Raw genomic sequence first — 27593 nt, 5'->3', positions numbered from 1 at the left:
GTGAGCGAACGCCGGTATGTGTTCGCTCACCTCCCGATCTACTGAGCCGACCTGTGACAGTCTCATTGTCACAGGTCAGCTAGAACTATGAGGTGAGTGAAAAGCACTCACCTCATAGTTCTCCTTTAATAAGGTGCATGTTTTCAAGTTCTCTTGGCAAAATCACAGATGAAATATATAGCTTATATGGTTCTCTCCTGTTGGCAGAGTCTAAAGCCAGAAAAAAAGGCCATTGCTGACCTCTTGTAAATTCTGGCTTTATTACTGCCCACTGACCAGGAATATTAGCATGCAGTCAGAATCTTTACACCACATACTTGACCCAGATCACTGCTGAAACTACTGGATCAACATAACAGTCAGAGTACAGGCTTCATTAAAGCTAAAATGATTACTTTGTTCTGGGCTAGAATCTTGTACAACTCTTCATGGCTTTGCTGGGTAATCAATATGCTTTCCGCAGAGGTGACACAGCCACTACAGGCCAAGCAATCGTTCAGTGTAATCTTTGCTTTTTCTAGCCTTTGGGAAGCTCCATCCTGCACAACAAGGGAAAAAAAAAGATAAAATACAGAAAGATTACAGCGGACCTTTACACTCAAAAATCGAATTCTACCAATGCATCCCTCTATGTATGATGATTAATAATAACAGACATGTCAGGTGTACAATGCTTTGATTCTGAAATATTTACACTTGCAGAGCATTCACCTCCTGCTTTGAAAGGGAAAAATGCCAAAGCATTGCATCCTGGGAAGGTTAAATTAGCAGAGCATTGCTGGGAAATCTCATCTCAGTGAAAGGCATTTTCCTCCCCTGAGATGATGTGCATGGTCACATGTCTAGTCACATGTGCCAGAGTTCCAGGAAGTAAAAGGAGAGCAAGTAATCCAACCTTAGTAACCATGGGCACTCTCAGAAGACTGGGGAAGAAAAGAGAACTAAGGTATGCAAAGAATCCAAAACCTGCAATTATCTAGAAGTATGTGTTTGTAGATTGTCATTACTAAACATTTCTAAAGGTGTGTTTGTTTATTTTATAGATATCGGTAAAGGTCCACTTTATTATGGGCCTTTAGCATCTGAAACATCCTTTTTTTATTAACTTTAACCACTTCCGGGACGCAATACGTCTATAGACGGTGGCCCGTTAAAGTGGTTAAAACAAGAACACGGCTGCTGCAGCAGCCATGTTCTTGGTACCGCTTTTAACAGCCAGCGATGGCTGGTAATGTACAAGCGATCCGGCGTCTGTACAGCCGCCGGATCGTTTGTATCGTGCCGTACAGTGATTTCATATATTTGCAACCTACACGGAGTAGATAGATTGTGTAATGATTCTATGCACTGACACTCTCAGAGGTGCTTTTAATTAGATTGAAAAGCACAACATACTTATGCATTCTGTTTATTGATACAACATATTCTGCTGTGTCTCATAGAGACCTATATATGAAGTCAAGCAGTGAATATTTCCTTTGTTATAGGAAAAATTTAGGTTAATTGTGCCTAAGCATTATCCCGAAAATGTGCAGTTTGTTTGAAATTCCTCCTAAAAAAATAGAAGTGCACTTCCTGGTATGTGATCACCCTAACCGTCCCCTCCGCTCCTCCCAAGACCTCCTGCTCTCTAGCTCCCTCATCAAATATTCCCATTCTCACCTCCAGGATTTCTCTAGTCTCCCCCAACCTTTGGAACGCCTTACCCCAACCTGTCCGGCTATCTCTTACTCTGTCTGCCTTTAGGAGATCCCTAAAGACTCCTCTTCAGGGAAGCATATCCCACCTCAATCTAACCACAGAAACTATCACTTTCTCAAATAATCCATCCCCACACAGCTACCTCCTCATGTATCACTTGACCTTCTCTTTTAGATTGCAGGCTCCCACGGGCAGGGCCCGCCTTACCATCTTGTCTTGATTTGTATTTTAACTGTAATGTCTTCCTTATATTGTAAAGCACTGCGCAAACTGTTGGCGCTATATAACTCCTGTATAATAATAATCTCACTACTGCTCTGCTCACTGTTTTCCTATTGCTGGAGGCCTCTTGCAAGATGGCTGCCTTCACAAAGACACAAAGGGCAGAAGGCATAGTAAGTCAGTAATTGGGAAAAGATTAGCTGCAGAAAGAAATATGATCGTACATTAGGCTGTCATGTCCAGGAGCCTTGGTTGAACAAAAAAGCAGATCACCAGCACTCAGTAATAAAGTTAAATATGTCCCTTTAATTGGACAAAGACGTCACAGTGATGGAGAAGCCGAACGTTTCGGAACCGCGCAGGGTCCCTTCCTCAAGGCAGAAAACGTGACGTTTTTCTGCCTTGGTTATCACTACGAGCACCATCTTTCTTGTTGGCCAGGACTGCTGCAAGGTGTGCGGAGGGCTCCCCCATCGATTTACAGGAGCATAGGTGAACACCAGGGAAACACTACTAGAAGTGATCAGTAGCTTTTCTATTAGTTTACTGTCACTGTACTACAAACCTGAACAAAGCCGAGGAGCCAGGTAACCAGTGCTCTTTAAATTTTACAGCTGGTGCATAAAAGATGGAGTTTTGCTCTAGTTGTTGTCAAAGGAGCAGGCGCCTCAAAAAAATCTTACTGGTTCCTGGACTGGACAGACTGGCTCCTGAATTATATATTAATTTGTGCACCCCTGTCATACCTGTATTGTTTCAGTCAAGCTGAGCTCACCTCATTAACCTGGAAATAGCTCCCATCATCTTCGATTCGGATCTTAGCTGCTGCTTTTCCAGGTTTCTTTTCAACTTTAACTGGTTTAATGCAATCCTATAGAGAGATACAAATAATATACTTTATTTCAAAATTAAAAATTAGTATGTGCCTGCTAGTGTAACAAAGGACAGTAGATGTATATACCAGAAAAACAATTACTCCTTAAAGTGAGCTTCAACATAAATACTCAGTGACACGTGTGTATTACGGACACACCTAATCCAAGTGAAACAAATGGCAAACGCACTCATCAATTCATAACTAGCCTTAAGTCCCCGTTCACACCAGGGCCTTTGTAGCTCGTATTTTTCAGCACGGAAAAGCTCCGCACAAGAAATCACATTGATTTCTATAGTCCCCCTTAAGGTCTCAGCACAGCGTTGCGCTGAGAAAAAAGCAGGTCGCTGGAAAATGGTACACAAGCTTCTTTTTTTGGGCAGATCAGCGCGATTAGGAATAGGAAAAAGGGTCACAACGTGCTGATCTCCCTAAATAGAAGCGCATACTTGACAGGCTTGTGTGGAGCTTTACCGTGCTAAAAAATACGAGCTACAAACAGTGGCGTCACAATGGGGGTGCGGCCCGCACCTCAGTGCCACCATTGGAGGAGTGACACCACTGACAGTCATTTTGGTGTCACCCCCTAGGAAAAGTCGGGCACTTGGTCACGGACCGAGTGCCTGACGGTGTCAGGAGAGAAGAGGGGACCCAGCGGCATATCTCATCCCGCCGGGTGAACGTCCCCTCCTCTCTCTGGCGGCGTCCATTACCAAAATGTCAGCCGGCAGGCGTCATACGTATAATAAACAAATACATGTGAATTTGTAACTCCTATGAAATCGGTGAAGGTGCTATACCCTTGTACACATCTATAGGTATTAGGTGCACTTGGTAGGTAGGTCATCATGTCACATAGTTTTGGTTAATCTAAAGTTGATTGAACAGTTTTTGTAATGTGTATGGTGATCCTTAAACACATCCTGTGTAATCTGAAAGGGCAAGCATTTAAAACTACTAGAATAAAAATGATTAATATTCACAGGGTTATTCACAAAAGGGTGAACAGTTTGGAGAAGGCAGGAGAAGTGATCCATCTAGGACAGCATAGCAGAAATGGAAAGTGAGCTGAATAGGAGAATATTTCCAAATCGGCTATTCTGGCCTAGATTGTTCACTTCTCCAAACTCTTCACCCTTTTGTAAATAACTGTGTATGAAAACGCCAAGCTGTATATGAAAACAGAGGGCAGGCAGTGGAAGCCTGCACTGCACATAGCAGTGCACCCAACCTGCTATGTTGCTCCCCCAATCCTGCGCACAGCCACCCCTGCTACATGTCATGTGACATACACGTGTCCTTCACTTTGTTTTCTGCACTTGGTACAGGAGCACTGACGGAACTATGACACTGTTGTCACTCTCGGTCATTATATCGCACTGGCACACCTGAGAGGGCCCGATATAATCATCCAGGTCGGTCAACTGCAGCACTCCACTGAAATGAGACGCCATCTCCTCAAAATGCGGCTATAGACCTTACAACTGAGCCAGAGGTCCTGCTGAGGACCTCCCCTTCCTACACAGCCGGTCACATGGCCGTGTGACGTCACCCCGCGTTGTCCTGGGTGGCCTGTGTTCTTTCATTGGGTTCGGTGGAGAGTGGAAGCTCCGTGTTGTCTGCAGCTGTCACTATGGTGCTGGATCTGGACTTGTTTCGCGAGGACAAGGGAGGAAACCCGGAGCTCATACGGGAGACCCAGAGGAAGAGGTTTAAGGATCCAGGCTTGGTGGATGCTGTGCTCAAGTCAGACGCTGCATGGAGGAAATGTGAGTCACTAGCCAGGCAATGCATGGATCTGATAACAATGCGGGAGTGAGAGCCACATCCAGGATGGGCCACAATGACCATACATATATAGCTATGTATACACACATGAGCGAAGACCGGCTGTAGCCGGAGCCCCATGTGCTGAGCTGACATCTGATGCAATCCTGCCGCAAGCAAGCTACAGAGGCGTGGTGACAGCTAAACATACCCACCCTGCACTAGTACACCTCATCTGTGCTCTGCTTTGTCACTTTTTACTGGATGTAGACATGGATTGCTCCAAAGCTGCTGGATGGGTTCAGGGATTTCTTTTCGGGTGTGTGGGGGGATTGCAGTGAAATCTGGATGTGTATAAAAAAAATGACCACAATAACATTTAATAAGCGTAGTAAAGTTGTCCATACACTGAGCCAATGTCTTGATGAACCCGCTGAAATTCATTCACTGTTGGCAGCCTTTCACCTGATCAGAAAATTGAAGATGTGGGGCAGTACGTTTTCGGCTAAACAGTCACTGTTCAGGTATTCTGGCAGCAACACACCTGCCAGAGGCAGACCTCCCGCCAGTGCAACTGAACCTGGGCCCGTGCCTGGGGGGGCCATTGATCCGACAGATGGGGGGGCCCGCCAGCCCATGCATACCGATCTGATACTCCCAGCGCAGAGATGGGAGGGGGACAGCCGGATACTGATTCAACACTCCCGGTGCAGAAATGATGGGGGCCTCTGGATACTGAGGAGGGAGCCAGGGAACGAAAGCCTGCAGGCACATCATGGGGCAGTGCTGGGGCCTCGGCCGTAAGGACCTGGCAAGCAGCCGTCTGAGCAGCCGGGCGCGCTGTCTCCGACACACAAACTGGGGTGTTTTTCTGCAGCCTCCCCCACCAGAAAACAGTTGAAGACCAGCCAGAAGGGTTGATGGTAAATAATTCACTAAACTGATTATTTGTAGCCCAAATGATGGACATATTGTATAAAGTACTGCTGGTATTAGTAGTGCTCTATAGCAAGTGCCATTCTGCATTGCAGCAATACAGAATAGCACCCTCTATAAAAGACTACAAATCTCAGCAGTACTTTATTCTTTTCTATTTTTCAAAATTTTATTTTTTTTGTGGTTGCTTCAGGGTGTATGGATTAGGGGGGGTTTGTGTTGGGTTTTTTTTTGGGGGGTGTAAACACTTCATCTAGTGTTTGTCTTATTTTCCTGCAGTTTGTATGCATGAAACCCAGTACTATGTGCAACCCACTGCGTTAAAGGGATGCTCCAGTTTTTAATACGCATGAGCTCCTGTGTGTTGTAACACAATTAATTTGTAATCATACATAATAAAAATATATCCCTAAAGGGGACACCTCCCTGCTCAGATGTTATAAACGGAGAAGTCTGTTTGTTTTTGTTTTAGCGTGAACTTAGTAATCCAGCCAATAGTCTATTCTTCCTGCGATCTGTCAGCCAGGAGAGTCTGCTGAGGTCTGAAGTCCCCTATGCACATCCCAATTTTTCATGATTACAGGGTCAGAGTAGAAGGGGCTCAGTGGCTGAGTTGTGAACCATTGGAAAACACACAAAGCTTTGTCTTACATTTCTGGTTTGAAAAGGAGAGTCACTCCAGTGATGGACTGTCTTCATGTTTGAAAGGGGACAGGAAAAGCATAGGCAGTAATGCCAGGCACACACATCTTGTATCCTAAGTTCCCATCACATAATGGGACAATATGCAGCTTGCTTTTATGATGCTGGAAGACAAGATCTGTGGCCATGACCATTGTCTGTAATCAGCTTATCCCCAGATTTTGTTTTGAAATGGTTCTGAATTATTGCTCTCATAGTATTTTTTGTGCTTTGATTTACATTCCTGTTATCTTTGTGTTTTACAGGCAGGTTCCAAACAGACAACCTGAACAAGCAGAAAAATCTCTGCAGCAAGACTATTGGGGAAAAAATGAAGGTAAAACTAAAACAAATACAACTCCTTAACCACTAACAACTTCTCGTCCTTTTGGAGGTGTAGTGCTGAAAAGTGCTTCACATTAATGTGACCAGAAATCACAGTTTAAATGTCTAGATAAGTGTGTTTCAGCTGCAGACCACAACAACAGTCATATTTTCAGGATTTTCACCATGCAATCGTTTTTGCGGCAGCCATCTTTAAATTCTGAGGCGGCATTCTTTTCACAAATTGGATGGCTGTGGCTTAAAACCGCTTAATCTGTTTTGACCAGTGTAGCTAAACAAAAATTGTTCTGTTTAAAATGACACTTAAACAATTTTTCTGGTACAAGGTATTGATGCAAATGGGGAAAAAAAAGTGTGAAATATTGTTTATTTTGAGTCTATGCTGACACGGATTGCATAGAGTCCCACTTCCTGCACTGGGATCCTCTACTTCTAAATGCCACATAACTGTTCTGAGGGCTTGTTCACACCAAACGCAGACCAGATCTGCATGAGTTTCTGCACACGCAGTGCAGTGTGTTCTGCCGCGTTTTTGATGTGTTCCGGACAGTTTTTGGTAAAAAAAAAAATAATAATAATAATATTTAAAGTTTTAGAATGGGCTTTCAGTGCGTTCTAGGGCGTTTGCATGCATTTTTGATGCGTTAGCATGTGTTCCAGAGCAGGTAAAATAGGGCTAGCTGCAGTTTTTTTACATGCTCTGGAACTGAATGCTGCGTTGTGAACTAGAGCCCCAAATACCATTGGAATACATTGGACGCAGTTTTGATCCGGTCTGTAACTGCTCTGCTCCTGGAACGCGCTTGGTGTGAATAAGGCCTAAAAGTTCACGAAGCCTTGATTCTGACCCCAAAATGAATGCTTTAGTTATGACACCACACTGGTATAATTGATTGGTAAGGTTACTGTGCACATAAAAAGTGCTTTGCACTGTTTCCTTGTATAGAGAGAAAATGTGTGATGTTATTTAATTTGGGGAAATGGCAAGAGAGCCTTGTAATCAAATAATAAAGGAAACGTATTTGTTTTTAAAAGTGCTTTGTGGGTTTTCTGCCATTGTAGAAGAAAGAGCCTGTTGGTAACAGCGACAAACTCCCAGAAAATGCCCAGGATGTAGACCAGTTAACTGCAGAAATTCTGAGTGTGAGTATGTTCTCATATGCAATAACAATGTTCTGTATTAACAATAAGCTGGCTAGGGACCTTGGGTCTTGTCCATAGTTACTATAGTACAACTCTAAAGCAGCTACATGGTGCTACATAATGATACATTATACAGCCTCACACATTAAATTAAAAATGTCAAATCTTTTGACTGCATTCAATAGGATTTCACCAGCAAGGGTTAGTATAAAGCAACACTGAGAATTTACTGAAATAGAAGAGAACGTGCATTTTGTGGTACAGTTATGTTATCAGAGATGCAGTAAATATGGTTTCCTTAGTAGCAGAGAAAGACTTGCAAGCGTTTTGTTGGCTCATTTGCTTTGCTTTTTCCAGCAGTTTTACTTCCTGAAATAACCAGCTCTTTGGTAAAAAAAAAAATAATAATAATAATATTTAAAGTTTTAGAATGGGCTTTCAGTGCGTTCTAGGGCGTTTGCATGCATTTTTGATGCGTTAGCATGTGTTCCAGAGCAGGTAAAATAGGGCTAGCTGCAGTTTTTTTACATGCTCTGGAACTGAATGCTGCGTTGTGAACTAGAGCCCCAAATACCATTGGAATACATTGGACGCAGTTTTGATCCGGTCTGTAACTGCTCTGCTCCTGGAACGCGCTTGGTGTGAATAAGGCCTAAAAGTTCACGAAGCCTTGATTCTGACCCCAAAATGAATGCTTTAGTTATGACACCACACTGGTATAATTGATTGGTAAGGTTACTGTGCACATAAAAAGTGCTTTGCACTGTTTCCTTGTATAGAGAGAAAATGTGTGATGTTATTTAATTTGGGGAAATGGCAAGAGAGCCTTGTAATCAAATAATAAAGGAAACGTATTTGTTTTTAAAAGTGCTTTGTGGGTTTTCTGCCATTGTAGAAGAAAGAGCCTGTTGGTAACAGCGACAAACTCCCAGAAAATGCCCAGGATGTAGACCAGTTAACTGCAGAAATTCTGAGTGTGAGTATGTTCTCATATGCAATAACAATGTTCTGTATTAACAATAAGCTGGCTAGGGACCTTGGGTCTTGTCCATAGTTACTATAGTACAACTCTAAAGCAGCTACATGGTGCTACATAATGATACATTATACAGCCTCACACATTAAATTAAAAATGTCAAATCTTTTGACTGCATTCAATAGGATTTCACCAGCAAGGGTTAGTATAAAGCAACACTGAGAATTTACTGAAATAGAAGAGAACGTGCATTTTGTGGTACAGTTATGTTATCAGAGATGCAGTAAATATGGTTTCCTTAGTAGCAGAGAAAGACTTGCAAGCGTTTTGTTGGCTCATTTGCTTTGCTTTTTCCAGCAGTTTTACTTCCTGAAATAACCAGCTCTATCGTTTTTGTTTACTTAAACTGCTTGGCTACACAGGAACCTCAACTCAAACTCAAATCGTATCATATGGAAAGGGAAACATCCTGATTCTGAGAAGTGCATTTAGTTATTTTAATTGCATTCTATTTCAGATAATCTGCTATTTTTAAAGGAGAACTATTGGGAGAGTAATAAAAAACCTCTTGCCAATATTTTGAGCCTGCCTGTAGCACTGCAGATGTCACCCACTGGCTGTATAGCTCGAGAATTGAGCGATCACAAACCGCTGATTACTCAGCTCACGGTCTTCTCCGTCGGTAATGATTCCCCCTCCCCTCTCCCTGTGTTCCTCCAGCGCTCATTGGAGGGACAGACAAGGTAGAAGGCAAGCACACCTGGCTCTGGCTGAAGAGAGGCAGAGCCAGCTGTCAATCAGGCAGCAGGGTGAATCTCGACCATATTGTCAGTATCTTTTCCCAGCTGCAGTGCAGCTCTGCACTGTCAGCATATAGCGAGCAGTAGCCCGCTGTATGCTGACTCGGGGTCACAGGGGGACATTAGTAAATGTACTCCTGTGACCCAAAAGAGAACCATAGCTAAAAAAGTGGTTTGGCCGTAGTTTTTTTCTTTTAATTAAGGACTGCATATTTTAATGGAAGGGACTGCACATGGTACAGTAAGTGAACGTTCAGTACAGCAGCACTCTTTTCAGTCCCTGCATATTATTTTACTGGAGGTATTTGGCACATTGAAAGTCTGTGAGGCCAGCTATTTCAATTTTGGTAATGAGCATGGACCAGAAGTAGTCGGTTTATGGTACTGTTGCAATGGCAGCTCTGTATTCACAGGGATGTATCTTGGAAAGGGCACCAAAGAGGTAAAACCTCCTTTGGAGTTCCTTTTTTAATACTGTACCCAGAATTCAGCAGGGTTTGTCTTGTCAATCAGTTTCTCAATGAAGGAAAACACTAAGATACCTATGGTATATTAACAAAGCTGTTAAACAATTGGAAGTCTAATTTATTTTTATTTTTTTATCATTTTACTATATGACATTGTTTTTCTCCTGTAGTGAATAAATAGAAAATATTGGCCCTGAAAGGTTTTATTACTTCTGAAACCCTTCAACAGTATATATCGGTTTAACTTGAAGTAATAGACTAGGGATATGCCACTCAAGGGCATTTTTAAACGTCGCAGAATCTCCCTTCTTAGTAGTTTTGTTCCTAAGAAGGAATAAATTGTAACCACTATGTCGCAGGGATTGTAGCTTAGTCACTGACTTTTTTTTAAAGTCTGAAGCTTGCTATAGAATAACTGCCTTCAGTAGATACACACTTAATTCAGTGCAGCTGATGATGAACATGGCACACCAGTGATTTGTAGCTAGCTATTAGTGTTTGTGAACCCAAAAATGTAACTGTCTTTAAAATGGTTCCCTTTTTCTTTTTTTCATTTTACTGTAGCAAGTTTTTCTTATTGCTTGGGTGACAAGTGTATAGATGCCCATACACCTGCCGATTATCGAACAATAATCGCGGGTGGTCCCGTGTTTGTACGATAATCGGCAGGTGTATGGAAGGCGTGCGACCGTTTCTACTGTACGGTCGCACGCCTTTTGTCTCCCGAGCACGCCTGAAAACCCGCTGAGAATTGTACGATTTTCGGCAGGTTAGTGGCGTTCTCGGGAGACCAATGCCGAATGGCATTGCACACACTGCCCGCTCAGCACTGCAATCATCGGAAGCCCTCCCCGCTGAGGGGATGATCGCAAGTACGATCTGCCTGTCCAAAATGGACAGATTGTACTAATTTTTCATTATCTTACAACCATCGCAAGATGAAAGTCGTGCGATGGTTGTAAGGTGTATGGGCACCTTTTAGAAATACCTGTTGATCTTGCCATCCTCTTCCTGGGAAGAAAGGGTGATGTGACTACATAGTCCAGTTAATGTGGAAGCGATTTCAGCCTGCTACATGTGCTTCCACATTCTGACTACACAACACTGCTGACTTGCAGTGTGCTTCTAGTTAGCTCATCCACCTTGTCAGATCTGCCCACTCCTTATAATTCTTTATGGATGAGAGTTACCCACACAGTAGGTGATGAGCAAGGGAGTTGAGGTCCATGATTATGCTGTGACCTTACAGACTTCTCCCCTTTCATAGCCATAGCCATAGCCCTGCAAAGACAGAAGTTGTGTTTATAGCGGTCTTGTGGCTGCTATATTTTGAAGCATGCACCATGCTGATAGGTTATTTGCCTGATAACCAGCGTGATGTTAAAATCTATATTAATGTGTATTTTAAGGTCCAAAAAATAATTACTGCTTATTTTCATAATTACTATGTTTATTTTCTTTAATAATGTTGATCTTGTCCAATACAGACATTATCAGTAACACAGATTAAGAAACTACGAGTCCTGATAGATGAGAAAATTGCAGAAACGGACAAAGAACGTTTGTGTTTAGAGACTGAGAGGTTCGAAAGCCTTCGAGAAATAGGAAACCTGCTACACGCAACTGTACCAATCAGTAATGATGAGGTATTAACTTTGTTTTCATTAGTAATTGTTTTAAAAAGGTCAATGTTGGGATAATTTGTATATATACAGAGACTTTGGAAGTCCTGTTGTCTTAATTGGTAATGCTGAGGTCTTCATTATTATGTGGCTTCATGTTTAAATGATGGTTGCTTAGCAATTAAGCTTTTAATCCAGTGTGTGCCTGTAAAAATGTACTCTCCCCACTGCTTAGAGCTGGCATGGGACACTGCAATCGACTCTATATTGAGAGATGAGCAATCATGGAACTGCTGATCGCTCAGCTCATGGTCTCCTCTCCCTGCAGAGAGTGGTGACTGTCAGTCGCTGCCCCCCACAGAGATTCCTCCCTCCCCTCTCCGGAGGGACAGACAGAGGACAGGGGTGATCACAGCTGGATCTGGCTCTAAAGAGGCAGGCCCAGCTTTCACTTAGCCAACCCCGGAGGATCCCGAAAATTCTTCCCAGCTGCAGCACAGCTCTGAGCTGTCAGCATATAGTGAGCACTAGCTGGCTATCTTCTGACCTTGGGTCATAGGAGTACATTAGTAAATGTACTCCTGTGACCCAAAAGAGAAGTGAATCCACACAAATGTTTGGCTTTATCTCCTTTTCTAATTTCTGGCTGAGCTCTGAATTCTTAACCACTTGAAGTCCGCTGTGTTAAACCCCTTTCCTGTCCAGGCCATTTTTCATTATTCAGCGCTGCAGTACTTTGACTGACATTTATTCAGTCATGCAGCGCTGTACTGAAATGAATTTTATACCATTTTTTTGGGGACAGAAATAGCTTTCTTTTGGTGGTATTTAATCACCACTAATGTTTTTATTTTTTAATATATTAAGGAAAAATTACCGGGAAAAAAAAAGTTTCCCCTAAATTAAATGATAAAACTTTTATTACCCAATTTTTTGCTAAAATATAAGAGACAGGGTCACGTTGGGTAAATGGACACCAAGCATGCCAAGCCTTAAAATTGAACCCGCGTGCGAAACCTCACAAAACTACAATACCCAAAATTGGCCATAGGCGACGCTTTAAAAGCTTTTACCGCTCATCAGTTTAGTGTTATCAGTGATTGATGACCCTAAAATTATTGCTCTCACTGCGATGTTCGCGACGATATGTAACATGTGTAGCGCAATTGTCATTTTCGCACGCTGGCGCATCGACCATTTACGTTTATATGTGCGTAAACGTGGGGGTTGGGGGACTTAAAATTTTTGGGGAGGTTTTTTAAACTTTTTTTACACTTATTGTTATTGCTATCACATATGGGGATAGCAATCTCCCTATATAATAGCAAATGCACACTGACAGGTCTCTAGGACCCCTAATGTCACCTGGGGACCCCCGAAGAAGCTGATGAAGCAGAGATCTGCTTCTTCTCTCTGACTATAGCAGCCAAATGACTGACAGGTGAATGCGATTGTATTACACATCACTTCTGCATTCACAGTACGGAGGGAGATCAACAAGGAGGAAGATGCTGACCTCCGACCCATCTTTCTCCTGACGCCCTCCCGAGCCGGTCCCGGGCCGCAGATGTGCTAGCGGATCCCAGGGTTGAAGGTCGGGGAGGGGGGCTCGCAGCCAGCCAGCACATACATACAATCGGCAGGCTATAGAGCCGCCAATCATATGTATGTCAAACAGCCGGTAACGGCTGTAAAGAACAGGCAAGTTTTTTCTGCCCGTGAGCGTGCAGGAAAAAAAAAGCCGATGCGAGTCCACCGTCCGTACGGACGGCAAGAGGTTAAAGAAGAACAAAATAACCCTTGCAGTAGGGCAGAGGTAAGCTGCTCGTTTTGGTCTAGGGTCCAAAATAAAAAAAAGATATACTCGCCTGATCCTTGATCCCACCTGGCTACTACACTGGTCCCCACAGCCTCCTCTCCTCCAGGCTCCGGCGGTCTAAGCCCTGCTGCCGTCCTCATGTTTAATACAAGTCCACTGACTTGCGTTGAACATGAGAACACGGAGGGACATTCCCCGAGTCGGTGTGTAGGGGGAGAGAGGTGAGCGGTGACCTCCGCAGAATCAAGGATTTGTGAGTGTATCCCTTTTTTTATTTTTTTTTTATTTTAGACCCTAGACCAAAACAAGCAGTTTTGGATAGACCTAGTTCTTGGTCCAGGGAAAATGAAATGGTGAACCTGGTTGAGAACTGCTTTTGCATCACTAGCTGACAGAAGTAAGTAGAACGACAGGTAGGTATGTGAATACCTTGTTTGTTTTTCCTCTTTAGAAAAAAGAGAAAATGTATTTGTAAATCTTGTTGCCTTCTTCATTTATTATGTATTACAATGCTCTCTTCTGGATTTCTGACATTGCTATGTCTAGGACAATGACAACAAAGTGGAGCGCACATGGGGAGACTGTGAAGTTAAAAAGAAGTACTCTCATGTGGATCTTGTGGTTATGGTGGATGGTTATGAAGGAGACAAAGGTGCAGTGGTTGCTGGCAGCAGAGGCTATTTCCTGAAGGTAGGTACCACATCGGCAGCAAAAAGGCTCATTTGGGGAGTTCTCATGGAACATGCATCCAACTGAACAGCACAGTGCTTTTATATTCACTAAAGTGAATTCACGCTCGGAATAATTTTAGGCTATTTTAAAAGCAAACGTTTTATTAAATAACTATGTAAGCTGCTATTTCTGACCTCTCCTCTGTTTGTTGTCTGCCACATGCTGTTCCTATGCTGATGTTCACATTCAGCACTTAAGGAAATTCAATGCTTTTCTGACACTGACTTGGGCTCCATTCACACAAGTGGTGTTCTGCACATATTCGGCCGTACGAATACATAAAAAAACAAAACTATGCATTGCAATGTGCATTATTCAGACTATTGCAGCGGCCACGCAGTACTAAACCACGTGCCCCGCAAAATAGCCCATGCACGATTTTATGGGTGCATTACGCACGTTCTAGCTATAGTAATAGCCGCAAACGTGTGGAATCTGCGCGTATGTTAACGCGGAAAAAGCTTCCACTATGTGTGGATGGAGCCTTACAGCTTTCTTGTTCTGGCTTTGTGACTCAAAAGTACAAAATCCAGTACAGCCAGGCAGTTGACAGCCATGATGGCCTCTATACTTCTTTCATGTAAGATGTACTGTCATTTTAAGTTTATTTACGTTTATTAACTTTGACTTGCGGAAAAAGTACACTTCAATCAGGACTGAAAATGAAGCTTTGAAATGCATGCAGGGGGTACATTGTACCTGCCTAGGCCTCCTGGTTTTTTTTTTTTTTTTAATGGAAGGCAGAACCCCACCCCACTGCTTTAAATACCCTGTGATCAAAAATCTGGGGTACTGGCAGAGCCAAGGGATGTGACATGCATGTGCCATGTAGGCACCCACCCCTCTAGTGTAATGAGGTTATTCAGTAGGGATGCACTAATACCGGTTTTTCGGTATCTAGTACCAATATTTTTTTTTCTCTTACTCGCCGATACCGATAGTCCTAATGACTCACCTGATTAGTCGGGCGGCGTTTAAAGACTCGCCACCCGGTTCCCGATTAGCGGGGAAGCCTTCTCCATGCTTCCTCGTCACTAGATGAAGAGAAAACATGGAGCTGGCTTTGTGGCCAATCAGGAAGCCGGGCGCTGTGAAATGACGCGGTTCCCGGCTTCCTGATTGGCTGGGAAGCCGGCTCCATGCTCCCTCAGCATGAGGTGATGAGGGAGCATGAAGCTGGCTTCCCTGCCAATCAGAAAGCCGAGTGTTGTGTCATTACAGGGCACCTGGCTTCCTGATTGGTCAGGAAACTGGCCAATCAGGAAGCCGGGCAGCGAGTCATTACACGCTGCCCGACTTCCTAAATTGGCCCGGAAAGCTGGCTCCGTGCTCCCTCGTTGCAAGTGACGAGGGAGCATGGAGCCAGCTTCCTGGCCAATCAGGAAGCTGGGCAGCGTGTAATGAGTCGCTGCCCGGCTTCCTGATACCGGAAGTATCATGCTAGGCAGTATCAAGCTAGGCATCAGAGCATTTGGGCGAGTACAAGTACTCGCCAAAATACTCGGCACCGGCACCAATACTAGTATCTGTGCATCCCTTATATTCAGCTTGGTGATGCACAGGACAGACAGAACTGAAAAAAAAATCCTAAAGGACATACTCACATTTCTGAATGTATCCCTGCATCACTAATCTGTCACTTACCACTGCCTTCCATGTTGCAGGGATACATTTAGAAATGTGCTGTATGTCCTTTTTTAGGATTTTGTTTTCAGTTCTGTCTTTATTTTTACTGGAATGTGCTCATACTGATAACAAAATGTTATCAGTATGAATTGCATTACGTTTCTTGTTGGTATGCTTCCTTAAGGTCTGCATTATTATTTCTCTGTCTTTACAGGGTCCACTTGTATTTTTGGAGCAAGCCATTATCCAGTGTGCACTTCAGACTCTAGCAGGGAAAGGTTATACACCCATATACACCCCATTCTTCATGAGGAAAGAAGTCATGCAGGAAGTAGCTCAGCTAAGCCAGTTTGATGATGAGTTGTATAAGGTATGCTACTACCCACCATCTACGTTGTCTGTACTTTTATACCTACAGAAAATGATATTTGTGGTGTTTTTTATTGTTCTGTTTATCTGCATTATTTCCCCTTTTTTTTTATTTTGATGCACAAAAGTGTTTTTATTAAGAATTATTCAGCCCCCAGTGTAAATTCGGTGTACTAAGCCAAATGGTGCCTTGCAACAGCCGTCAGGCAAAGTAAGTTTGTGCTGTGCCATAGTAAAATAATTATGGAAAGTAGCATCTGTCATTGTACTTCATGTTCATTAATATTGCTAAACACTGATACCAGTCCTAGTCTCTTTACATAGGCACACCATGTGTTTCTTAGTCCTATTTTGTACAGTACCTGGTGCTACAAAAAAACAAGAGTAATAACTCTTGCATATCACAAAATACCTTCATATCGTGTAAATGTTGATAAAGACCTGCATCAAGTGGGGTAACCACAGAGACTCCAAATCACCAATACTGTGAATATATTTAAATTTGTATTTATTATTTTTGGGGGCTTAGATGTTGAATACGTGTAACTCTTTATATTGTGTATATGCCCTGGCTATGAATGTTACTGAAATTAATAACAAGTGATGTATTATTCTGGTTTTTGAATTGCATCTAGAATGTAACTTTTCCTTATCTGTTACAAGTAACTTGTTACAAAAATTGGCCCCTAGCCATGACTAGACTAGCAGGTTCAATTTTAATATATTCAGTTACCAATTCCTTAAAGACCTCTATAGCTATTGTTTTGATTTCCTTTTTTTTTAGGTGATTGGGAAGGGTAGCGAAAAATCTGATGATAATTCCATTGATGAAAAGTACCTGATTGCAACATCAGAACAACCAATTGCTGCTTTACATCGTGAGGAATGGTTAAAGCCCGAGGACTTGCCCATCCGTTATGCAGGTATATCCACTTGCTTCCGACAGGAAGTGGGCTCCCATGGAAGAGATACACGAGGAATCTTCAGAGTGCATCAGTTTGAAAAGGTATTCAAACCTTATTGCAATATCACCCTAAAGTGTAAGCATGCTAGAGTTCATTTCAGAGTTCTCTGAATAGATAAAAACACAAGGCTACAAACCAGTTGGTCTTATCTGGTCATAGAACTGACGTGACAGCTAAAGCTGACCATACACTTACAGGGCTATTCACAAAAGGGTGAAGAGTTTGGAGAAGTGAACAATCTAGGACAACATAGCTGATTTAGAAAAATTGGCCCATTCAGCTCACTTTCCACTTTAGCTATGTTGTCCTAGATTGTTCACTTCTCCAGACTCTTCACCCTTTTGCGAAATGAACCAGTGGACATTCACTCAGTGGGTGGCCCTGTCAGCAGCCTTCTGCCCACCACCCTTCAATCAGAAAATCCAAGGAGGAGCCAGGTGAAAAATTCTCGGCCGAACAGTGACTATAGCCAACCAGCTGCAGTCATTGTTCAGGTATTCTGACAGTGGCATACTGGCCACTTTCAAAGTACAAAAGCCCATTGGGAAATAAATGAATCCACACAGACTGAGTAAAAACAAAAAATCTAAGTGTATTACCAACTTAATGGTAAAGTGGAACTCCATTCAGTTTTGGATAGAGTAGGATGGTGGTGGGGTCCTATGTCCGATATTGCTGTCTGCTTCTTTAGTGGTGTGCTCATTGCATTATTTTAACCGCTACCCGGCCGGCCGACCGCTTCCTGGATGCGCACGGCCGGTTAGCCGTGCGCAAGCAGGAAAGACACAACATTTAAAAACAGGCAGCTATGCCTGTTAACATACGGATCGCTTGTATAAGCTGCCGGCCCGTGTGTGTGTGTCCCCCTCCCGTTGTCACGGTGGTCCCGGGCTCCGCTGTGCCCGGTGCGAGCCTGGGACCAGTATAGCGCTTCTCTCACGGGATGAGAGGGAGATCAGTACACGATCTCCCTCTGGTCCCCTCTCCGGTGTCAAAATGCGGAAGTGATGTATATTACATACGATGCATTCTCGTGTCACTCACCAGCTTCAGATGCTGGAGTGAAGCTGATGAAGCAGATCTCTGCTTCTTCAGGGGGGTCCTAGGTGACATTCGGGGTCACCTAGGACCCCGAATGTCTCCATAAAGAGGACCTGTCACATAGGGGGGTTTCCTAGCCCCCTCTGTGATCGCAATAAAGTTAAGTGGGGGGAAAAAAACTAGGAAAGAAAATTATTTTCCAAAAAATGTTTAAGTTACACATAAAAAAGAATAACAAAAAACATTTTTTAAAGTCCCCACCCATACATACGCGCATGTGTCAGGTGCACATACCTGCGAAAACAACCATTGCGCCCATTACACCGCACATGTTACATAACGTCGCAGTGAGAGCAATAATTTTAGGGCCATCAATCACTGATAACACGAAACTGATGAGCGGTAAAAGCTTTTAAAGCGTCACCTATGGTCAATTTTGGGTATGGTAGTTTGTGGCATTTTCGCGGAAACGCGCAATTTTTAAGCTTGACAGGTTTGAGGTTTATTTAACCGACGTGACCCGTCTATTATATTTAACCAAAATAATTGGGTAATAATTGTTTCCTAACATAATGTAAAAAAATGTTTTCAAAATTTTCAGTAATTTTTCTTAAATGTAGTAAAAAATAAAACCCCCAGTGGTGAATAAATACCACCAAAAGAAAGCTCCATCTGTCCCCCAAAAAAGGGTATAAAATTAATTTCAGTACAGCGCTGCATGACGGAATAAATGTCAGTCAAAGTACCGCAGCGCTGAATACTAAAAAATGGCCTGAATGGGAAGGGGGTGGTACACTTGGTCAGCAAGTGGTTAATCTTTCCCTCTCTGGAGTGCATTCTCCATATAGCTCTTTGTATCACTACTGAGCCATCTTATTTTACAGTACAGGTGTATGTGAAGTGACACTAAACTCAGGCGGTAAATCTTAAAAATGCATTAAAGTACCTCCAACTAATAACAAATCTTATTTGTGTATCACTCAGCTGTAGAGCCTCAAATCATCTCTGAATTCATGCTGACACTGTCCTTCCTTCTGGAGGGTGGTTGCTTTTGTTCCCCATGGTCCCCGTGTGTGTGTGTTGTAGAGTAGCTCCCTCTCCCACGATACTTAATCCTCCTGTCCCATCGCACTCCTGACCGGACGAAAACCCAAATCCAACTGGGTGGGTGCAGTGGTGACAACGGATGCCTCCGTGAAATGTAGATAGATGAAAGTAGTCACTCGCACTCGATGATATTAAAGTCAATGTTTGCCTGAGGACGGGGCCGCATGGTCTCGAAACGTCGCTAAGGAGATGTGTGTTATCTCAGTCAATAAACAGCATTTACTTTAATATCATGGAGTGCGAGTGACTACTTTCATCCCTCCCATGATGACTGTAACTCCAGTACAAATTGGTAAACTAAACGTGAGATTGTAGTCTTATCACAGGAGTGAGTTTGGAGCAGTGGCTAGTTTACAACACACACAGGGACCATGGAGAACAAACGTAGCCACCCTCCAGCAGGAAGGCCAGTGTCAGCACCAATTCAGAGATGATTTGAGGATCTACAGCTGAGTGATACACACATAAGATACATTGTGGTTCATATTTAAGATACTTGAATCCATTTTGAAGGTTTAACTCCTGAGTTTAGTGTCACTTTAATTATATGAAAGTTAACTGGCCTGCAGGAGGGTGTCCATCTATCGTTTTGTTGGTCTTTTCTATATTGTGCATACAAAATGTTGGTAAAAGATCAGCTGCCTTTATTTTTGTTTCTTAGACACAGCTTTGTTTAGTATTTAAACAAGACAGCAATAATTCTGCTGAGTGATATACAAATAAGATACATTTTTGTTAATAGTTGGGGTACATGAATGCCTTAAGATGTATCTCCCGAGTATAGTGTTACTTAGTCCCTTTTATAACACACCCATGCATAATACTTGCTTACTTTCTCCCCCCACTAACCGGTTGTGAATTGTGAAAACTAAGAGTATGTGACATTGAAATATTTTAGTAAACCACTACCTGTCATCTAGTTTGTTTTTTGAAATGTTTCTTTTTTTCTTCATTTTAGATTGAGCAGTTTATATTTGCCTCTCCTCATGATAACAAGTCCTGGGAATTGTTTGATGAGATGATTAGTTCAGCAGAAGGATTTTACCAAACCTTGGGCATCCCCTACCGCATAGTTAACATTGTTTCAGGTATGCATGCTTTTACCTTTCCCCAGTTCCTGCTAAATTAAATTCTGTCAAGGAAACTTTGGGAGCCCTAATGTTTGGACACCAGAAGGCACAACTACTGCATATAGAAAGGCAAGGTAATGGAGGTGGGCCATGCAGGTGAAACTTCCTAGGATCCCTGGCTGCATAGAAGGGGTGGAGATGAGAGAGGGAAGGATTGCACTAGGCCGAGATTTACCATCCTCTCAAATGTTTTCTAGAACTTCTCAACATATCTTGTATCCATGCAGATTCAACAATGCATTTTACATGTAGTATTCCAAAAATGGTTTAGGGCTATATAGTACAGAATTCCAAGGTTTATCCTTGCATGTGGTAGTATTCATTCCAGCAAGATTGTTGATATTTTATACAAAACCCTGCCATCCATTTTGTCATTAAGAAAAGATCCAGTCATCCAAAAATCCTTTTCTCTCCCCATGTGAGACTCTGATTTACTACCTTTTTTATTTAGTGTGATTGTTTCTTCACATTTTAAATTTGCTAACTTTCATATCATATACAATACATTTCCTAGTGATCAGGATGACTGCTAATGCCTGCATTAGAGAATTTACTTTAAAGAGGGACTGAACTCTGAAAGCTGTGCCTAAAAGGACAGTGTGCAAATAACTAGGCGGCATTATTGCTTGTAGTCTCCCTGCAGCTGATCCTTTCCGCATTACTGACCTGTCATGCCATTCTGCACTGTGCCTCTGTGTGGAGGTGGCCATCTTGATAGGGGCAGGGTTTAACTTCACGTCAGGACCTCCAGCCAGAAAAACAGTGAGCAAAACAGTAGTGACCTGACCAAATGTTGTTTCAAATCTCCTAAGATAAGCAGTCATAGACAGCAGCACCTTAGATCTCACACGGCACATATACAGCTATGTGGCTGTTGGTATAGGAGCGCCTAGACTCACTCGCATACCAGGAAATGCAATGTTATTTTAAAGGAGGAAGACTAAGGGTAAATCTTTCAGGGAACTGCTTAGGCGCAATTAACATTTCTAAATGTTCCCCATAACACAGCAAACATTCACTTTTTGAGTTCAGGTCCACTTTAATGTATAACTGTTTGGGGTTTATTGCCATTTTACCTATATTTTTGTCAGTCTGTTTCGAAAGTCTTAAAGAAAGGGATTCCATCTCATGCAGAGTTTAGGTTATAATGCTATCACTCACTCTGTGGGGCACTGCCAGTGACCGATAAGCTGCTCATGAAAGACAGGTCAAAGATTATGGCTGTGCATAGTACCCCATATATTTACAGCTGTTAACTGGTTAAAAAAAAAAAGACTGCAGTTAAAGTACGGTAACTTTATTATGGATGACTCTCATTTTGAAAATGCTGGTTCTCTGTCATTCTGATGCTTTGACTTCAAAGCTATCTGAGTTGCTGAGCAAATATAAAGAGAAGTAGTCATGGCACTTTTCTGACACTCCTTTACAGCCCGCTTATTGTGGTTATGTGAACCATTTAGCAAATATACATTTTGTTTGTGTCTGAAGTGAGCTGAATATAGAATGTCCATATGTGTAAATCCTAAAGCATTATTTAAGCTATAAATGCTGCATAGTTATGAGGACTTTTCTTCCTTTTACAGGTTCTTTAAATCATGCAGCCAGTAAGAAGCTTGACTTGGAAGCATGGTTTCCTGGCTCTGCTGCCTTTAGAGAGTTAGTGTCTTGTTCAAACTGCACCGACTATCAGGCGCGAAGGCTGCGCATCCGTTATGGACAAACAAAAAAGATGATGGATAAGGTAAAGCAATGGGCTCATTTTAGTCAGCTGTTTGGTCTCTATGCTGAAGCTCGAGCTGCAATTAAGATATGGAACGTCTAAAACACGCCAATACTAATATTAAACATAATTAGTAAAGCTTCTAACATATTGCATTGTCTTGTATGTTGCAGGCTGACTTTGTGCATATGTTAAATGCTACTATGTGTGCTACAACACGAACCATCTGTGCAATCCTGGAGAATTATCAGACTGAAGAAGGAATAATTGTACCAGAAAAACTCAGGGATTTCATGCCTGCTGGTCAGTATAACTATCGCCATTCTTTTAGATCTTAAAATCTGATTCCAACATTGATCATTTTATATCATTTTATATTTGTATTAGTGAAATGATCATGCTGTTAGTCTTATTAGATGAATAGGTTTGCCTCTTTAGTATCCCACTTGCCCTAGTCATAACATGCACTTGACTGGTGTAAAAACAAAACCCAAAAAACCTCAAGCTGCAACAATCGCCTGTAATTTGGAGCCGTCTCTTTAATCAAAACTTTTTTCTTTTTCTCTCTCTCTACAGGATACAAGGATATAATAAAATTTGTCAAGCCAGCTCCAATTGATATAGAACTAACAAAAAAACTAAAGAAACAGCAAGAAGGTGGGAAAAAAAGCCAAAACAGTGAACTAGACTCCAAGATGCAGAAAATGGAAGTCAATAGTGCATAATGTTAGGATAACTTCCATCATTTTATTCCAATGCACGAATCCTATCAGCCTACCGACATACAACTGACCATTAAATTATTGGGCCTATGTCATTTTCATGTACTCCTGTAATATTATTTACGCTCTCTAGTCTGCTTCTGCTTACAACAAAGAACAGTTGGACTGTTTTAATTCAGGGGTTATTACAGAGGCAAAGTGGAATCAAATGTACTCCTAAATATATATTTAAAAAGGGGGAAAAAAAATAAAGCAGGCTGTGAAACTGTGTTCATGTTACAGTTCTTGATTGGAAAATTAGCTTTTGTACTTTTTTTTTTTTTTTTTTTTTTATTCTTTCCTAGCTCATGGAAGTATCAGTTCTATGACTTCTTACCATTTTAAAAGGGCAAGAGTAAAATACATTTTTAGACAGCTCCTGGGCTTTCCTTTTAGACCAGATTATACTCTCATATTTCATTATTAAACCAATGCTGAGATACTATCCAAGGTTTTGCAGATTATTTGTTTTCAGTTTGTACTCTTTAGCATAGTAGATGCTCATACTACCTACTGAATGTGGTGAAACATTATGATTCGAATAGACTTCCGCGCTGGAGCCAAAAGAAATCCCTTTGTTTACAAAGCCAGCCAGCACTCTGATGTATTGCACAAACGCCAGTTATAACAATCAAAAGTGAGAACAGCACTATAAAGTCCCCCCCTAAATTACCCCCTTTTGAAAAACAGACCAGTTTAAAAAAAAAAAAAATGGGTGACATTGTGATAGATTTTGTTACAAGGGTGGATGAAAAGGCCTGTATTGGATGGACGGGTCGTACAATGGTAATTGGTTGCACATCCTTCTCTATTGCCATTACAATCGTACGATTCTCGGTGGGTTTTCGAACATGTCCGTAAGTTAAAAGTCGTGCGACCTTACAGTAGCAGAGGTCGCACGCCTTCCACACACCTTGTGATAATCGTACGATCGCTGGATTTCCCGCGATTATCGCAAGGTGTGTGGGCACCTTTTACTCTACAGGATGTCTGGGGTCTCACTGAAGCATAGGATGCTTAATCATTTTTCCTGGCACTTTAGAAAACTCATTACTGGAGGATTTTTTTTTTTTTATAGAGCACAATTAAGTTGTGGAGGGTCACCTGGGTAAGGTATATTGCAACCTTTTTAATACCAGGTCCTTAGGTTCCTCTTTATCAGGTTAGACTGAAAGACCTTGTCAGATAGTTCATCCCCACCTATGCACTTGAATTTATTGACAGAGCTTTTTGCTTGGGTGACACTTGCTCACATTACATTAGTCATTGAGCCATCCGGGTGCATGGTTGTCAGCATATGTATGGTTTTCCAGTTGGTAAACTTGATGACCAGCAGTTCCTCTTGCTGATAACCTCTACAGCAAGGTACATCAATAAGTTATCTCGCCAGCTGTTGTGGCATATCTGTGCAGATTTTCCTTATGATCCTACATGCTCTCTCGTGTTTGCACCATGTAAAAAGCTGCACATTGGTGTAGCAGTATCTATATCCAGGTGGAAGCCTTTGTGGAACAAAGAGTGCATGAGCTTCTACCTATATTTTCTTGGTAGTCTCTTAACAGATATTTTAGAAGGCAAACATACGTTGGTCAGTCACCCAATTTGTAAATTTTAACCCCAACCTGCTTGAAAGGTATGAATTCTGCTTTCGAAATGCGTTAGCCGCTTTATCTATAGAAACTTTTTTGCCTGGGATCTATATTGATGAAAATTGGCTGAATAAAAACAGAAATGAGTGGCTGTAATTTGAAGAGACGATCATGTTTGGGGACACTGTGAATTGTGTTGGAAATGTAAGAAGCAGCACAATGATTCAATCTGGTCTCTCTGTATCATTGCTGAAAAAGTAGGAGTGGTAGGGATGGAGCTAGAGGCCTATTTGTGGCACATTCCAAACTTTCAGACTAAACCCATGTTCAAGATGACAACCAGAACTATTTCGATTACTGTAAGGTGTATTGGCACCCATTTGTTACAATTGGAAGATGTGGGGAAAGTGGTATAAAGATTTGTCGAAGTAACAAAAAGCTTTGAGAGCTCATCAATCAAAGTCCTTTAATACACTGAACTAAAAACTGGATTCCTGAGTCACCAAGCCATGGACAACCTGGTTGTTGGTGCTAGACCTGGTGTAGGCAACCTTGGCTTTCCAGCTGTGCTGAAACTACAAATCCCGTCATGCCTGTGGCTTGCAATGCCTTATGGGATTTGTAGTTTCAGCACAGCTGGAGAGCCAAGGTTGCCTACCCCTGTGCTAGATGCATCTTTCTTTGCAAGGATTGGACTAACTCGTACTGCCATAACAGAATTGTGTGTTGTAGGAGGCTGGAGTGAAACTGGGCAATTGAAATGGACTTAAGTTTCTCCTGAGAAAAAAAAAAACACCGGCTTTAGAATTGTCTTGGACTAGATCTAGACTTTCCAAGTGATGAGGTGGTTCCAGTGCTGATTTCTGAAGGTTTAGGATCCATCAAAAGATCTGGACAGATAGGGCTACAGTGTTTGGCAGAACCTGTGTTAACTGTTCCCTCCAATAGGAGGCAGTCTAGGTACCCCATATGGGGATACTGCAAGCCTCCCTGATGAAGGGCCAAGTGGATTCCATATAGAACTTCTGATCTCAAATAAAGATATTTAGAGCTTTTTAAATCCAAGATGAGGTGCATGTTCTCTTTGGGCTTGGGGACAGTGAACAGGTTGGAGAAAATTCCCTGAAACTATTCTTGCACCGGAACCAGGGGCACCGTGTTCCAAGATTAACAAGTAGTTCATGAAGATCTGCTAATTTGTAGCGACACCAGTAGGTTACAATTGATGAAGCGGGGAAGGAAACGTTAGCCTGTAGCCCCTCAAGAACACTACCTGCACCACAGCATCTGAATTGCAGGCTGTTCAAGTGTCAGCAAATGCTTTTTTTTTTTTCTGTGCTGTCCATCCCTTTTTCTATTTTTGTTTTTTCCTCTAGCCTCTATAATGGACCTTGCTGAGAGAAATATCTAATGTGGAACAAATCATTTTTAAGTGGGGGGTATGGAGCACCACGGTGGAAGCATTGATTTGTACAAAGGCTGTAATAGCTGTGAGCTCTAGCAGTCTCACATAATGTGTCCCCTGTCTCCAATAACTGCTAGAGTATGTTCTCCTGTAACATGTCTGCAGTTTCTGACAGCTTACTGTAGCATTGTATTCACAGATTATGTGTGGTCCTTTGCTAATTTCAGGGCCGCGCTGGTCTGAGGGCTTGGAGTTCCAAGGCTTGTGGTTAAAGCAGATTTTGGCTTGGAATATGAGACTTGAGTATTTTCTTGACATCGAATGAGGAGTGAGCCATCCCAGACTGAGCCCCAGTCTTCTTTGGCTGAGGGAGACAGATACTCTTGCCCCCTGTTGCATCTTTAATGAGGGCATCCAAGACGAGCCCAAAGGCGCTTTGCAGGTCATGCAGATTAAGTGCTTCTTACACACAGGCTCTGCAGTCCAACACTTAACCAGTGTCTTCAACATATGCACTGACAAGAGACTCACGTGGTAAATAGAACAGGGGAAAAAAAAAATCAAACAACCAAATCCACACTGTAGCTCAGAGCTGTATGCATTAGTTCCAGATACTCTATGACCAAGGGATCAACTGACATAGTGATCAGATACTTTCTAATAGCCTTAGACCAGACAGCCAAGTTTTGACAGATCAAGCTTAGAGCCAGACATGCTTGAGAAAACAAAGCTCCAGCTCATCAGTGGGGTCCTTAAAAACAGGACACTGCCAGATCCACAGAGAAGGCAGACCACTTTTTAACAAAGTTCTTCTCAAACAGATACAAAGCTGACAAACATTTGGGAGGTAGACATCTTGTCAGGATGTTTTCAGTATTCATAAAAGGAAGACTGAGAACAGAGGGTGCACAACAAAGGTCCTGGCAATCTAAGGAGCTCTAAAAGATCCTAGACTTGGAACAGCACTGGTAGAAGAAACAGGCTGATCCTCTAGTTTCAAAGTGGTATGGCTCATTAGTAAGAGCTGAAATGATTTATTATTGTTTGGAAGTAATTGGAGAAGATTAAGACTCCTGAAATAAGGTTTGCCCAGCAAGGACTAGAAAGACAGAGTCTTAGACCATGTAGGAAATGTTCCATTTATCACTACCATCTGGATCTGTTCCTGCAACTATTTTCTACACATGTACATACAATTTCTTCAATGCCAACAGACCTTAATTTGAAAGTTAAAAGAACTATGGGGTAACCTTTTTATCCCATAGTTCTAATCAGGGGCACGGGAGGACATATACTAACCTCCTCCCGTGACACAAACCTCAGTATATAACGAGCTACAGCTTGCTATATACTGAGAGCGCCGCAGCCGGGACGGATCCCTTCGATACGGTCTAGTGCCACCAACCTATCTGATTGACAGCAGGCTCTGCCTACCTAGAGGCAGAGCCAGCTGTGCCCACCCTATCCCTCCAGTCAGAGCTGAAGGATCGGAGAAGGAAGGGGGGGAATCTCTGCAGGGAGACGATTGGGAAGTGAGCGACGGTATGTGTTTGCTGACCTCCCAAATCAATAGAGCCGACAGTTTCCTTGTCACACGTCGGCTCTAACTATGAGGATGAGTAAAAATCACTCACCTCAGTTCTCCTTCAAGCATTTGTGGATACTGTTTCAAATGCTCTAGTAAAATGCAGATAAGCTACATCCACTAGCCTTCCTCTAAAGAACTATGAGGTGAGTGAAAATCACAATTAAACTGTCACACTTCGGCTCAATAGATCAGGAAGTGAGCGAACGC

The 27593-nt window shown here is 42.3% G+C and overlaps 2 protein-coding genes across 3 annotated transcripts in view; one reads left to right on the top strand and one right to left on the bottom strand.

The window, feature by feature from the left end:
* NARFL (nuclear prelamin A recognition factor like) overlaps positions 1-4272 on the bottom strand; it is a 17632-nt gene extending 13360 nt beyond the window's left edge. Inside the window, exons 1-3 of the mRNA XM_018576828.1 lie at positions 4186-4272; positions 2699-2794; positions 396-539 (exon numbers count right to left, since the gene is read on the bottom strand). Of these exons, the coding sequence (XP_018432330.1) occupies positions 396-539; positions 2699-2794; positions 4186-4251 (306 nt within the window). The 5' untranslated portion in view covers positions 4252-4272. The remainder of the gene's footprint in view (positions 1-395; positions 540-2698; positions 2795-4185) is intronic.
* A 67-nt stretch (positions 4273-4339) lies between these two features.
* SARS (seryl-tRNA synthetase) lies at positions 4340-23000 on the top strand. Of its 2 annotated transcripts, none has more exons than XM_018576827.1 (11): positions 4340-4566; positions 6448-6518; positions 7589-7669; positions 11400-11558; positions 13900-14043; positions 15926-16081; positions 16865-17086; positions 20152-20281; positions 21907-22064; positions 22217-22346; positions 22620-23000. In XM_018576827.1, the coding sequence occupies exons 1-11, from the start codon at positions 4431-4433 to the stop codon at positions 22766-22768; spliced, it is 1536 nt and encodes a 511-aa protein (XP_018432329.1). In that variant the 5' UTR covers positions 4340-4430; the 3' UTR covers positions 22769-23000. The 2 variants fall into 2 exon arrangements, with proteins under 2 accessions (XP_018432329.1, XP_018432328.1); XM_018576826.1 differs by having other exon boundaries at positions 21907-22139.
* Positions 23001-27593: the final 4593 nt, after the last annotated feature.

The sequence above is a fragment of the Nanorana parkeri genome, unplaced genomic scaffold (genome assembly GCF_000935625.1).
Source record: "Nanorana parkeri isolate BGI_ZX_2015 unplaced genomic scaffold, ASM93562v1 scaffold77, whole genome shotgun sequence".
NCBI lineage: Eukaryota > Metazoa > Chordata > Amphibia > Anura > Dicroglossidae > Nanorana > Nanorana parkeri.
Note: the sequence above shows the minus strand (reverse complement) of the source record. Positions and strands in the feature narration are given on the sequence as shown.

Bases quoted from the DNA above. Each gene is read 5' to 3' on its own strand.
- SARS (XM_018576826.1), top strand. From the start codon at position 4,431: ATGGTGCTGGATCTGGACTTGTTTCGCGAGGACAAGGGAGGAAACCCG. The intron at 22,140-22,216 runs GTCTAAAACACG...TGTATGTTGCAG, and splicing joins CTGCAATTAAGATATGGAAC to GCTGACTTTGTGCATATGTT. The intron at 22,347-22,619 runs GTCAGTATAACT...CTCTCTCTACAG, and splicing joins CAGGGATTTCATGCCTGCTG to GATACAAGGATATAATAAAA.